At 38.1% G+C, this 14,629-nt stretch overlaps 1 protein-coding gene across 4 annotated transcripts in view; it reads left to right on the top strand.

Moving 5' to 3' along the window:
- The window catches only part of LRR (capping protein regulator and myosin 1 linker 1 leucine rich repeat protein), a 1,021,987-nt gene that overhangs the window by 441,121 nt on the left and 566,237 nt on the right, over positions 1 to 14,629 (top strand). For all 4 annotated transcript variants that reach the window (XM_090381859.1, XM_090381857.1, XM_090381858.1 and 1 more), the window contains exon 18: positions 1,755 to 1,892. In XM_090381859.1, coding sequence (XP_090237985.1) covers positions 1,755 to 1,892 — 138 coding nt within the window. The remainder of the gene's footprint in view (positions 1 to 1,754; positions 1,893 to 14,629) is intronic.

The raw sequence follows: 14,629 nt of genomic DNA, 5'->3' as shown, positions 1-14,629 counted from the left end.
GAATCTTTTGCCTGAATGCGCAAATGATTTTTGCGGTTTCATTAATTCTGTCAACAAAGTTATTGATGAAATTACTACAGTTGGAAAAGACCTCGGCTTTGAGGAAGTAGATTCAGAAAACGTTAGAGAATTATTGGAATCGCATTCAAAAGACTTAAGTAACGACGATCTTGAAATTGAGCATCAACATGCATACGAGGAAGAAGACGAAAATGAAGCAGAAGAAAAGCAATTTGAATTTCATTCAAAAAACTTGAACTATTTAATACACTTTAAAAAGCAAAAGAACTCATACTAGAGATTGATCCAGATGCAGAGAGAAGCATGAACGTTCGTTGAGGGTTAGATAAGCAAATTGATTGTTATCGCAAAATCATGGAGGAAAGGAAGAAAGCCACCACTGTTCAATTGAAGTTAGATAAGTTTTTTTTGCAAAAAATAAAATTTAAATCATACTATCTTTTTTAAAATTTATTCCTTAATAATTTAAGAACTATGCAGTGCATTATAGGTACGTATTGAGTAAGAAAAAATATATTTTTACAATTTCATAATTTTCAAGGATTCATTATAATTATTCCCATTGTTTCTTAAGTTTGATTAGTGCGGTTTTAATATGTGCAGTATATTTCAAGGATTCATTAACCGCACTAATCAAGGGTTTCCTGTATATTATATGCTGATGATCAAGTTATAATTGCAAAATCCAAAGATGAACTACAGGTAGCAGCAAATGAACTTAATAAAATAGGTAAAAAGTACGAGATGAAAATCTCCACCTCAAAAACAAAATCAATGGGATTATGTGGAAAAAACATACCAAGAGTCAAAATTGTTATTGCTAATAAAATAATAGATTGAATATCTGATTTCACCTATTTGGGAAATTTAATATCAAATGAAGGGAAAGACATGCACACTAAACTACAAAAATATAATAAAATGAATGGAACAATTAAACGTCACTTCGGAAAACAAATGACAACTGAAACAAAATTACGACTGCACAGCATCACTTCAAAACCAGCCCTCTTCTACAGCTGTGAGACTTGGGTCATAAATAAGAAATATGCACACAAACTAGAAGCAGCACAAATGAGATTTTTAAGACCATTATTAGGCTTTACAAGACTAGACCACCAAAGAAATTTAGATATCAGCGAGAAATTAAAAGTAGATAACATAGTAAATGACAAAACGGTATCAGGAAAAAGGGATCAGCCACATAGAAAGAATGAACCCAGACCAGATCCAAAAATTAGCCTTTAACAACAAATCTACAGGCAAGAAAGAGATGTTGGTCGACCAAGACAACGATGGCGAGATCAAGACCACCTTCAGGAGCTACAACGGAACAGGTCTTAAAAGATCTAAGCCGGACCAAGTTCATGATGATGATGATGATTAAATTATTATTTTTTAAAATTAAAATTATCATTTGATTACATTGTGGTCTGGTGTACTGCAAGCAAAAGTTTTAAAAAAGTTTCTTCAGAACTTAGTAGGCCTGTTGGGCTGTGTACTGTGTTGTGGTATGATTACAGGTGCCACCAGTGCTGGGTTAAAGAATAATGTATAGTATCATATCATTTTAGAAGTTAAGGAAAAAATAAAATTTAAAGTTTGTTCTCTTTCGTGAATATGGTCTATACTTTTAGTTATGAAAGAAACTGTAGCAATTCTAATGGACCCACTTATGCTGAATTTGCATTTATGTATTATGTTCATATCACTAAAATAAACCTTTATTTCAGTGGCAATTATATGGGTCCATCTGGTGCAAAGACATTAGCTAAAGCACTGCAAATTAACTCAAAATTAAGATCTATTCAATGGGACAGAAATGGCACGCCTCCACAAGGCTTTCAGGATATTGCTTATTCCTTAGAAAAGTAAGTATTTTTTTGTTTTCTGAGGTAATAGCTAAGTACAAAATCTGTTTCAATGATAGATTTGCATATAACTTGTAGAGTTCGTAAGATCATTCACCTACTGTATAAAGCAGTTTGTAAGACTGCACTCGGAATATTGTGTCCGAGTATAGAGACTGCAAAATAAAAAAAATAAAAAAAAAGAAAGACAGAACCTATCAGGCTTTTTCAAAGGGTTCAAAGATAGGCAACCCCTTGATGAGACCTGCTAAAGGGCATCCATATATGAGAAAAGGTTTTGAATATATGTCACAAAGCTTGCGTAGCACACGCTTCTTGATTAGACCGAGGTTCGAGCCCGTCACTACCAAATACGGAGGATGCGGAAAGGTCAAGGGAATGACCACTGCATATTCCCGGAGCAATATGGCCTTAGTTGCTAATGCTCCTAAAAACCAAATAACAAACAAACAACAAAGCTTGCAAGAAGGGACCACACTGAGGTGTCTAATGCACTGAGAGGGGGATAGTAGGTATGACCTGCTAAATATATATGGATGACCTGCTAAAGGGCATCCATATATGAGAAAAGGTTTTGAATATATGTCACAAAGCTTGCGTAGCACACGCTTCTTGATTAGACCGAGGTTCGAGCCCGTCACTACCAAATATGGAGGATGCGGAAAGGTCAAGGGAATGACCACCGCATATTCCCGGAGCAATATGGCCTTAGTTGCTAATGCTCCTAAAAACCAAATAACAAACAAACAAACAAACAACAAAGCTTGCAAGAAGGGACCACACTGAGGTGTCTAATGCACTGAGAGGGGGATAGTAGAGTGAATGAAAGTGAAATTTTTTCACTGTAATTGTAGGAAATTGTTAGTTCTGGAATAAGTTATCTCCATGGGTGGCTGAGGCTGATGGCTTGAAGAAATTAATAGTCAGCTAGTTAGTTACCTTTGTGAAGAGGAAACACAGATTATTTATTTTCTCTTTCTGTGTTTTTATTATTAATTTTTATGATATATGGTCAAGGATAATATTGTCGGTCACGTAACATTATCACTTTAATGAAGTTCAAATGAGACATACTGATATACAGTGAAACTTCTCCTAACGGACACCTCTCGTTAACGGACATCTCTCTACAACGGACATTTTCAAATACCCCAAATCACCTCTATTGGTTTTAACGTGTTTGCAGCTTCTGTCTAGCGGACATTCTCTGTAACGGACGCGGACAGGCAATCTGCACTGTTTAGTTTAGATTAGCACTTAATTTGACCTCCCCATAAAGGACAGCAGGCGAGCTTACGTCCCTTTTCTAGGAACTTTTCTTCTAGGAACGTATTGCCTCAGTCGTACGTTTATTTTCTATTTCCGATTCTCTGAATTTTATCAAGGTTTACGTCGCGGTTCTAAACCCTTTTTCAAGAATTTTAAGGCACGTGTAAAACTTCTGATGAATTCAGTGTGTGCAGGAGGGGGGGGAATATGGGCGGCCTTTCATCTTTTCAGTTTCAGTTTTCAGTTTTGTTCAGTGTCGTGTGAAGTGCACAATGTCTTCTCGTAAACATTTAACTTTAAAAGATAAAGTCGAACTCATTAATGCGTATGATTGGCAAAAAAATAGTGTTCGCAATCTTGCTGCAAAATTCAAAATCGGGAACACGCGGGTAAGTGACATCCTAAAGAAAAAAAATGAACTACTCAAACAATTTTGGCAACACGGAAATGATCAGGTTCAAAATCATTCCCATAAACTGTTGGACTTCAAATTGACAATGTTACGTATGAGTGGTTTTGTCGCGAACGTGCTAAAAAAATTCCCATTAATGTGCTTATTATTAGGGAAAAGGCTTTGGAGGTTGCGAAATCTATGGGAGTAAATGAGTTCAAAGCATCTGTGGGATGGCTAGACAAGTTCAAAACTTGGCATAAAATTTCTTGGAAAACCGTAAGTGGTGAAAGTGGATCTGTTGATACTGGGGTTGTAACAGAGTGGACCGTCAAATTGGAAGATTTATGTCGTGAATTTGAAGCTAAGGGTATTTACAACTGTGACGAAACAGGGTTGTTTTTTAAAGCTCTTCCTGAAAAAAACAATGAGTCTTAAAAACGAAAAGTGCCAGGGCAGAAAAATTTCTAAGGAAGGCTTGACTGTACTGTAGCATAAAGTTGAATCTTTTGAATGTTGACTGGAAGTCTAATAAAAAAGTGTGGATGACACGAGATATCATGAGCGAATGGATAAGTGACTTTAACCAAAACATGATTCGTCAAAACAGAAAAATTATTCTTTTCATGGATAATGCTGCATCTCACCCGCATATTGAATTATCCAACATTCAAATCGTTTTTCTGCAACCAAACACATCTGCAGAGTGTCAGCCCTTGGATCAAGGGATAATAAAAAATTTTAAACTTCACTACAGATAAGACAACTCATTACAAACATGAACGATGTAACATGTGCGAGTGACCTTGCAAAGAAAATCAGCATCCTAGATGCGATTCAATGGATTTCCTCTTCAGTAAACGCAATTAGAAAACAAACTGTCGTGAACTGTTTTGTAAAGTCTGGCTTCTCAAACGCAAAAATTGAAGTTGTGAACGGCAATGTGGAGCATCAAGAAGAACAAGAACTTCAACATCTATTGATAATGTATGATACTTCCGCTACAAGTGACCCTGGCTACAAAGATATAGACTCGAACCTCACTACAGAAGATGGTGCTCTAGATATCAATGACATTATCATAGATATTTTTCAAGAAGTTCCCCATGAGGATGAAGAAATGGAAGGAGATCATTCTGTCGAAGAACATATTAACGACGAACCACTGATGAAAATAGAAGAAGCGCTCGTACAAATCAATCGTTTAAAAATGTTTTTCGCCGCTGAAGAAGATACTGAAGGACTTTCGATGGTTTCTTCACTCCAAACAAATGTTGAAAACAAAATTATCAGCCGGAAGAAGGTGCAGAAGAAAATAAGTGATTACTGTATGTATTTTTCTTAAGATAAAGTCATAATATGCATAGCACAATTGTATGTATATTATTTACAAAAATATTGTTCAAAATCTGTATATATTTTAATTTAATTTTACATTAAATGTTTAACGATTTTTTTTTTTTTTTTCTCCCTCAGACTTCTTGTTAGCGGACACTTCTCTCTAATGGACACATTTTCGTTCCCCATGGCTGTCCGTTAAAAGGAAGTTTCACTGTATATACTAATACATAGAGGAAAATAAAAAAGATAATGTTTCTGGTAATCAGCCCTTCAGTTTGTTACTTTTTTGTCGTATCATGGTTTACACATGTGCAGTGGATAACGTGACATCCTGATTTGTTCGTGAACTCTGACACTTTGCATGTCTAGTTACTTTGGATGAAATCAGTGAAGATTAGTATTAGCATTAGCATTAGTAGAGGCATTTGATGCAAGAAAGCAAGCTTATGAAGCATCAGCCAAAAAAAAACCCACTTCCACTTCACCCCTCTCTTCGTTCAAAATACCTGTCCAGCTGAGCCTTAAACTTATTTAGGCTATCAACCTCCACCACAAGGGATGGAAGTCTGTTCCACCAACCAACCACCCGCTGGCTAAAGGCAAATTTCCGCACGTCTATCCTACATCTGTCTTTCCTCAATTTGAATTTATGCCCTCTCAGGTGATTTTTCTGAGCTAGAGGAAGAATCCCATCAGCATTGAGCATGCTTAAACCATTCAAGGCTTTATACACCTCTATCAGATCACCTCGCTGGTGCCTAGTCTCCAGACACTGTAATTTGCAAAACTTAAGCCTTTCTTTGTAAGAGCATCCCTTTGTTCCATTCACTAATCTTGTTGCCCTTCTCTGTACTCGTTCCAGCAGCTCTACATTCTTCTTGAAATGAGGCCTCCAGACCTGTATACAGTAATCTAGGTGTGGCCTGACCATTGCCTTATACAAGGGAATAATCACCTCCTTATCCCTGCTGAAAAAATTCCTGTATATCATTGACAATACTCCATGAGCTACTCTTGCAGCCCGTCAGCACTGCTCAGAGAACTTCATATCTGCCTGCACAACCACCCCCAAGTCCCTTTCATTCTCTACCACTGTCAGTGTAGTACCACAGAGTTGATACGTTGCTCTGGGGTTGCTGTTTCCCATGTGTAGTACTTTACATTTGTCAATGTTAAACTTCATTTGCCACCTCTCAGCCCATCTGCTCAACCTTTCCAGATCCTGTTGCAGCAGCATAATGTCAGTAGTGTCCTTGACAACCCTGCCAACCTTTGTATCGTCTGCAAACTTGGACATTATGTCCGATATACCATCATCAATATCATTTATAAATAGAGAAAACAATAATGGACCCAACACTGAGCCCTGAGGGACTCCACTAATAACATCAGTCCACGATGAGCAGTGTCCATTGATTACCACTCTCTGTCTTCTCCCCCTCAACCACCCCTTTATCCATAGCAGCAATTTGCCTCCAATGTCACACTGCTCCAATTTGTGTAGCAGTCTTCCATGTGCAACAGTATCAAAAGCCTTTATAAGATCCAAGTATATAATATCAAAGTTATTCCCTGCATCCAGTTCTTTTGTGACTGCATCATAGTATCCAATCAAGTTGGTCAGGCAAGACTTCCCCTTAACAAAACCATGCTGTGTCTGAGCTATAACTGAAGTCTTGTCTAAATGATCCTGCAGTGCTTCTTTAACCAGTGCCTCCATTACTTTTCCTGGAACAGAAGTTAGGCTCACAGGTCTATAATTACTTGTGTCAGCCTTTGATCCTCCTTTGTGAATTGGGGTCACATTTGCACATTTCCAGTCTATGGGTACCTCCCCTGAGTCCAAGGAAGCTCTCATAATTATGGCTAAGGGTTTGCTTACTTCCTTTGCTGCCTCCTTTAATATAACTGGATAGATCCCATCCACCCCGGGTGCCTTTCTTGTGTTTATCTTCAACAGTTTCTCTTCCACTTTACTCCCAGTTATTTCAAGATTCTGTAGCTTACTGCTAGAGTTGAATACACCTCTGGCATTCCCCTCGCTGAATAACTCCTCATGTGTGAATGTCGATGCAAAATATTCATTTAGCTTGTTAGCTACCTGAGCAGGATCATCAACACTTGACCCATCAATATCAAGTGGACCAATCTGATTCATCCCCTTCCTTCTAGAGTTTACATAAGTAAAGAACTCTTTGCTGTTTTTCTTTGCATCCCTTGCCAAGGATTTCTCGTAATCTGCCTTCGCCTGCCTAACCTCCTTTGTAACTTGGTTGCATATCAACTTGTATCTATCATAGGCTTCTGTGTCATGTGTTAATTTGTATGTATCCCATGCATTTTTCTTCTCTGCCATATGCCTCATTAGTTCATCTGACATCCATTTTGGCCTAAACCTTGAACAATATTTCTTAGTTGGTATGTAAAGCCTAGTAGCTTCCAAGATAAGTTCTTTGAATGCTTCCCATTTTGAATTTGCTGTTGGTAACATCATCAGTTGGTCCCACTGTATAGAATTTAAATACTGTCTCAGTCCATCGTAGTCGCCTTTACGGAAGCAATAACCCTTCCCTTTACCCTAATGGTAGTTACCTCTTTGAGTAAATCCCACTTCAGCACACTGTGATCACTGCCACCTAGTGGTTCATTTATCTGCAGATTCTTAATGCATGAAGAATCGCTGCTGATAATCAAATCAAGAGTATTACTCCCTCTAGTTGCCTCCCGAACATGCTGATGTAGAAAACAATCATCCAATAAATCCACAAAAGCCCTGCTAGTGTGTGAGTGACCAGCCCCCAAATTCCAGTCAATATCTGGGAAATTAAAATCTCCCATTATAAGACACTCTGATTTACTGGCCCACTCTATTTCCCTGTACAGTTCCTTATTATACTCATCAGAGTCATTAGGCCTATAGCACACCCCTACTCTCAATTTTGATTTCCCAATGCTTGTGTCACACCAAACTGACTCCACACTGCACTGTCCAGCAATGTCGACTGGCTTCACTTCCTTCACTTCCACTGATATCCCAACAATATCTGCCTTCGATGTTTTGAGCAATACCTCAAATTCATCAAATTTATTTACTAAACTCCTAGCATTGGTGTACACGCAAGTATACCTGCACCTGTTTCTATTCTTAGCTACCCTAACACAACCCATGTGTTTACTTGTAGTGCAATGGCTCCCAGCAGTCTCTGAAATACCATGCATCTTGTTTTTCAGGCTTCTGCTCAGTCTAATAGAAGCAGTGCAAGAATCTCTTTCACCTCTGCCAGTGGCTACTGTTAATCTATTTGTCTTTGTATCCCCCCAAGCTAGCAGTTTTCCGACCCACCTAACACTGCCTCGATAGCATCAGCAAATATTCTTGCACCCTTTCTATTTAAGTGTATCCCATCCCTGCAGAAGCAATCTCTCCTGTTAACAAGTACAGTCCAGGCTGAAAAAAATTCTACCCCTTGAGCCTTGCACAATCTTTCCAGGGCCGAATTGATCAACGAGGCTCTCATCATATACTCCCTCCTATCGTGTCTGGGCAGAATTGTAGACACTTTCAAATTCAACCCTAGATATTAGTGGTGCAAATAGAATGCTTGACAAGAATGCCTGGGGTGATATTGTGTGTGAGAGAGAGAGAGGGGGGGTCATTTACTTCTAGCACATGTGTCCTTGTCCTTTCATGGAGCAAGGAAACCAGGAACCAAACCATCTCTCTCTGTGTAAGAAACCAGCAAGAAATAGTTCTAGCTTTCTTAGGAATTTGAACACACTATTACTTGTCCATTTCTTGAGGGAAAAACTTTCTCTAACAGACGCAACGCAACACAACACTCACAAGTGATATATGATTCAGGGAAAAAATTATATACAGCATCCGCCAAAAAATAATAAATAAAATAACAGATTCTGCTTCTTAAATTGGATCAACATATTACACGTGAATTTAAATTTGACTCCAAAATAGGTTTGTCTATTGTAGTATTATTAAAGCCAGATGTTAAAGGAAGCAAGCTACTCTACATCAACCAAAAAAAAACAAACAAAAATACAGGTAGCCCATCAATTTACGTCGGGGTTAGGTTTTTGGGAGAACAGGCACAAATGGAATCGGCACAAATGGAACCCATTATATAATGAAGTAAATTGGAAATCACAGTTAAATTCTGATAGGTTCTAGGCACCAAGAATTTTATCCACATTGCATCGATTGTTTTATTTTATTAGCATTCTTCATAATTGTAGTAATAATCGATGAAGGCATATTCATAGCCCTACACACATTAGGGTGGTTTTCACTAGATTCAATCCTCTGAATATTGCTAGGTTTCAATTAACAATTTTAACCAGATATGGCATGTCTATTCTATTAAATTAAAAACTTTATAACATGATAGGGAAAAAACTGCACACAGTTATGACTGTCATTATTAATTAATTAAATAATAGCACAACTAATAAAAAATGTTAGCATAATAAATTTCCAACACGTGTAAATAGCGTAAACAACAACCAACTGAATGTTTCACCGCATGGACCTTTACTACCCACATCCTTGAGTGGTTACTTTGAGAGCGGGAATCTTTCTCGTCTCTGATACAAATGCGCTAATTTCTGATTGGTTCAGATTGTCCTAAATCACATGAACAGTGCATGATACATGGCATAGTATGATGCCGATAAATTTTGTCTAATGATTTTAAACTTTCAATTTATAAAAAAATTGCAAAAAAAAACCAAAAAAAAAAAAACCCCACAACACCATTTTTATTTTTAAATAAAAATAAAAATGCCGTTGTGATTAGTGATCGGCACTATTGCAAATCGGATCAGTGCAAAACAAGGGCTACCTGTCTATATATATATATATATATAGATATATATAATAGATAAGTAGAATGTGGTAAAGAGAGAAGAGATGATACAAGCTGACAAAACTGGAAGTCAACACTATGGAAAAAATCCATAGGTACCTGACAAAATTAAAATAATACATTAAAAGAAATATAATACCGTAAATCCCGTGATTTTAATGCCTTCATGAGGGGTCTTCATAATGCCTCTGTTTCTGACAGAGGCCTTACTTCAAAAAAAATCTTATTGAGCTTAGATTTTTTTTTGAACTATCTTCACAAGTTCTCTGTCTTCTTTTAAAGTTTTGGGCTTCAAGAACTTAATACAGTATTCCAAATGCAGTCTAACCATTCTCTTTATTGTATAAAGGGTAAAAGACATTCTTCCAGCAGTCTCATAAGTCATAGACAGGACACCACCATGTACCTTACTAGCTGTATGTTTATGCATGGAAAGTTTCATGTCAGATTGAATTGTAACATCTAAACCTTTTTTTTGTCGTGAACCACTATTAGAGCCCCTCTCCCAGCTTATACATGACTCCTGGATTTTTGTTCCCCAAATGCATAACATTAGATGCATTCAACTTTAGTTGCCATATTTCCAACATATATGCATCCAATAGAAGTCTTTTTGAAGCAACATGGCCTGGCTCAAATTGTTAACCATTCTTCCCACCCTCAAATTATATCAAATTTTGACAACTTCCCTTGGATAACTTCATCAGTATCATCTATGAAAATTAGAAATAGGAGGGTATCCAATCCAAGCCCTGAAGGACTTGCTCATAACACTTGCCCATTCACAATACTCTGTCTCCTGCATTGTAGCCAGCCTCTGATCCAGTGTAGGATTGTGCCTGTAATCCCAGTTTGTTCTAGTTTATACAGCATATCAAAAGCTTTATTACAATCTAGATATATAATGTCAGAATTGTTTCTTCATCCACTTATTACTACATCATAGCAATTTACCATATTGGTCAGACATTATCTTGCCATAAGGAACCCATGCTGGGATTGTCAGCCTTGAATACCATGATCTTCCCTACCACAGAAGTCACACTCACTGGCCTATGGCTACCCAACTCCTCTTTACCATCACTTTTGGAGAGACATTAGAAATTCTCCACTTTGAAAAGGATCTATCCAAATTCTAGTCAGCATTCATTAACATTCCCAATAGTTTCCTGCACTTACATGCAGCATTTTCAGTTATAACTGAATATATACCATACTCTCCTAGAGCCTTGACTACCTTTTTCCTTGATAGCTTTTCTAACAAAAGCTTCTGAAGTTTTTCTGAGATCATTGTGTCACTTATTTTACAGCAGTCTGATTTCTTTAGGGTCCCCAGAGATTTTAATTGCTCTTTCTCTAAATGCAGATAAAAGAACCACTAGGTGGCAGTAATCACAGTTTATTTTTGTGGAATTTACTTAAAGATGTAACTACCATCAAGGGCCATGATAAGAGTTTTGCTATCATAAAGGTGATTACAGTGATCTCAGACAGATTTTAAATTCTACACAGTGGAACTAACTGATGATATTACCATCATCCAGTTCTAAGTGGGAAGAATTTATACAGCATATCAAAAGCTTTATTATAATCTAGATGTATAATGTCAGAATTGTTTCTTCATCCACTTATTACTACATCACATTATTACTACCTTTATGTGTGCACATGTTCAGACTGTTCAGGACAGGTCATGGGGTTTTGTCAATGATATATAGGAATTTTGCTAGCAGGGAAAAGGAGGTGATTGTCCCTCTGTATAAGGCAATGGTCAGGCCACGCCTTGAGTACTGCGTACAGGTCTGGAGGCCTCATTTTAGGAAGGATGTAGATTTGCTTGAGCGTGTACAGAGAAGAGCAACACGATTGGTGAGGGGAATGAAGGGATCCTCTTACCAAGAGAGGCTTAAGTTCTGCAAATTGCAGTGGCTGGAGACTAGGCACCTGCGCGGTGATCTGATTGAGGTCTATAAGGCCTTGAATGGGTTGAGCACGCTGAATTCTGATGGGATCCTCCCACTTGTTCAGAATACAAACCTACGGGGACATAAGTTCAAATTAAGAAAGGATAGATGTAGAATAGATGTGCGGAAATTTGCCTTTAGCCAGCGGGTGGTTAATTGCTGGAACAAACTTCCATCTGTCGTTGTGGAAGTTGATAGGTTAAATAAATTTAAGGAGGAACTGGACAGGCAATTGGAGGGTATGGTGTGATTTTTTTTTTTTTTTTGGCTGATGCTGCATAAGCTCCTACACTTGCTTTCTTGCATCAAGTGCCACTACTACTACTACTACTACTACCTCTTTGAGTAAATTCCACTTCAGCACACTGTGATCACTGCCACCTAGTGCTTCCTTGATCTGCAGATTCTTAAGGCATGAAGAATCACTACTGATAATCAGATGAAGAGTATTACTCCTTCTAGTTGCCTCACGAACATACTGATGTAGTAAACAATCATCCAATATATCCACAAAAGCCTTGCCTAGTGTGAGTGACCAACCCACAAATTCCAGTCAATATCTGGGAAATTAAAATCCCCCATTATAAGACTTTCTGATTTACTGGCCCACTCAATTTCCCTGTACAGTTTCTTATTATACTCATCAGAGTCTTTGCCCTATAACACATTCCTACTCCCAATGCTTATGTCACACCAAACTGACTCGACACTGCATTGCCCAGCGATGTCAACTGGCTTCGCTTCCTTGGATTTTTTGTTTGTTAACTAATAGCATAAACCCTACTCCCTACCTATCCTGTCTATCCTTCCTGTACACATTGTACTTTCCAAATTCCAGTTCTGCATTCCTTATATGTGTGACGCCACGTCTCTGATATCCCAACAATATCTGCCTTTAATGTTTTGAGCAATACCTCAAATTCATCAAATTTATTTACCAAACTCCTAGCATTGGTGTATATGCAAGTATACATGCACTTGTTCCTATTCTTAGCTACCCTAACACAACCCATGTGTTTACTTGTACCACAATGACTCCCAGCAGTCTCTGAAATACCCTGCATCTTGTTTTCCAGGCTGCTGCTCATTCCAATAGAAGCAGTCCAAGAATCACTTTCACTTCTGCCAGTGGCTACTGTTAATCTATTAGTCCTTGTATTTCCCAAAGCTAGCAGTTTTCCGACCCACCTAACATTGCTTCAATAGCATCAGGAAATAATCTTGCACCCTTTCTATTTAAGTGTATCCCATCCGTGTAGAAGCAGTCTCTCCTGTTAACAAGTACAGACCAGGTTGAAAAAAATTCTACCCCTTGAGCCTTCCACAATCTTTCCAGGGCCAAATTGATCAACAAGGCTCTCATCATATACTCCCTCCTATTGTGTCTAGGCATGAATTGTAGACACTTTCAAATTCAACCCTAATACACTGCTTTTTTTTTTTTTTTTCAACAGAGACCTGTACTTGTTAAGTAATTCCATCTGTCTCCTTCTCTTAATATCATTAGTGCCAACATGTACAACAATATCACCTTTTGTGCCCTTAAAAGATGATATCCGCTCTACAATGTCATCATCCTTTGCCCCTGGCAGACATATTCTGTTCCTGTTCCACCTATCCTTTTTACATACCATGTTCCCCGTTTCCCTGAGAATCACCAACAACTACTAGTTCCTGTGGGACCAGCGCATTCTGTCTTGGAGGTTGCCACGGTGTTGCGTGATGATCAGGTGCAAGCTCTGGCATTGATGTGGGCAGCTGAGATCTTGATGGGCCCCTCAATTTAGATCCTTTGAGGGCATCCACCCTGTCCTTCAAACTCTCATATAGGCCCATAACAATGCTGAGTTGTCGCCTCATTTCCTCACACTCCTTACATCGCGCACACACACAGAGACATCCCCCTTGGCAATGTCATGTCCTGTACCTGATTCCTCCACAAACACCAAGCAAGCAGTGCATTTTAAAAGGCTGTGGTTCAGAGGGCAACTGCCCCACTCAGTTCTCCCCTAAGCCATAGCACTCCCATTAGCTTGAGCCTTTTGCTTTGCTGCTCTGGTCTGAGTCATGATTTCGATTCAATTTCAAAAAAATTTCAATTCCAGTACAAAATTATAACCCTAAACTTGTATCCCAATTCAGTTATAACTCTACATATCTATATATTTTTTTCAGTATCGAGTATTATCCCCGAGTTCCGATATATAACTTCTGTATCAAGTTATGTATTAATTAATTATGTTATGTTTGTAAAATCTAAATCATAGTAGTAGTACCATGTGATACAAGAAAGCAAGTGTATGAGCTTATGCAGCATTAGCACAAAAAAAAACAAAAAAAAAAAACACACCATTCCCACCAAATATCTGTCCTGTTCCTATTTAAATTTAATTAACCGATCAACTTCCACAACGACAGATGGAACTTTGTTCCAGCAATTAACCACCCACTGGCTAAAGGCAAATTTCCGCACATATATTCTACATTTGTCTTTTCTTAATTTGAATTTATGCCCCCTTAGGTTCGTAATCTGAACAAGTGGAAGTTGAGCCCGCTGAATCAGAATTTGGCGTGCTCAACCCATTCAGTACCCTATCATCATTATGATATGTTATTGTTATAAGAATAAATTAGCATTAGCATTAGCATTAGTAGAATCATATGATGCAAGAAAGCAAGCTTATTCAGCTTGCTTTCTTGCATCATATGCCTTGCATATTTATTGCATCATCAGCCAAAAAAAAAAAAAAAAAACTCCTTCCAGTTCACCCCTCCGTTCGTTCCATATACCTGTCCAGCTCAGCCTTAAATTTATTTAGGCTATCAACTTCCACAACAAGGGCTGGAAGTCTGTTCCACTAACAAACTACCCGCTGGCTAAAGGCAAATTTC

The sequence above is a fragment of the Mastigoproctus giganteus genome, chromosome 9 (assembly GCF_048544385.1).
Source record: "Mastigoproctus giganteus isolate SK-2022 chromosome 9, ASM4854438v1, whole genome shotgun sequence".
Classification (NCBI taxonomy): Eukaryota; Metazoa; Arthropoda; class Arachnida; order Uropygi; family Thelyphonidae; genus Mastigoproctus; species Mastigoproctus giganteus.
The sequence above is the reverse complement of the archived record's forward strand: the minus strand, read 5'-3'. Positions and strand labels throughout refer to the sequence as shown.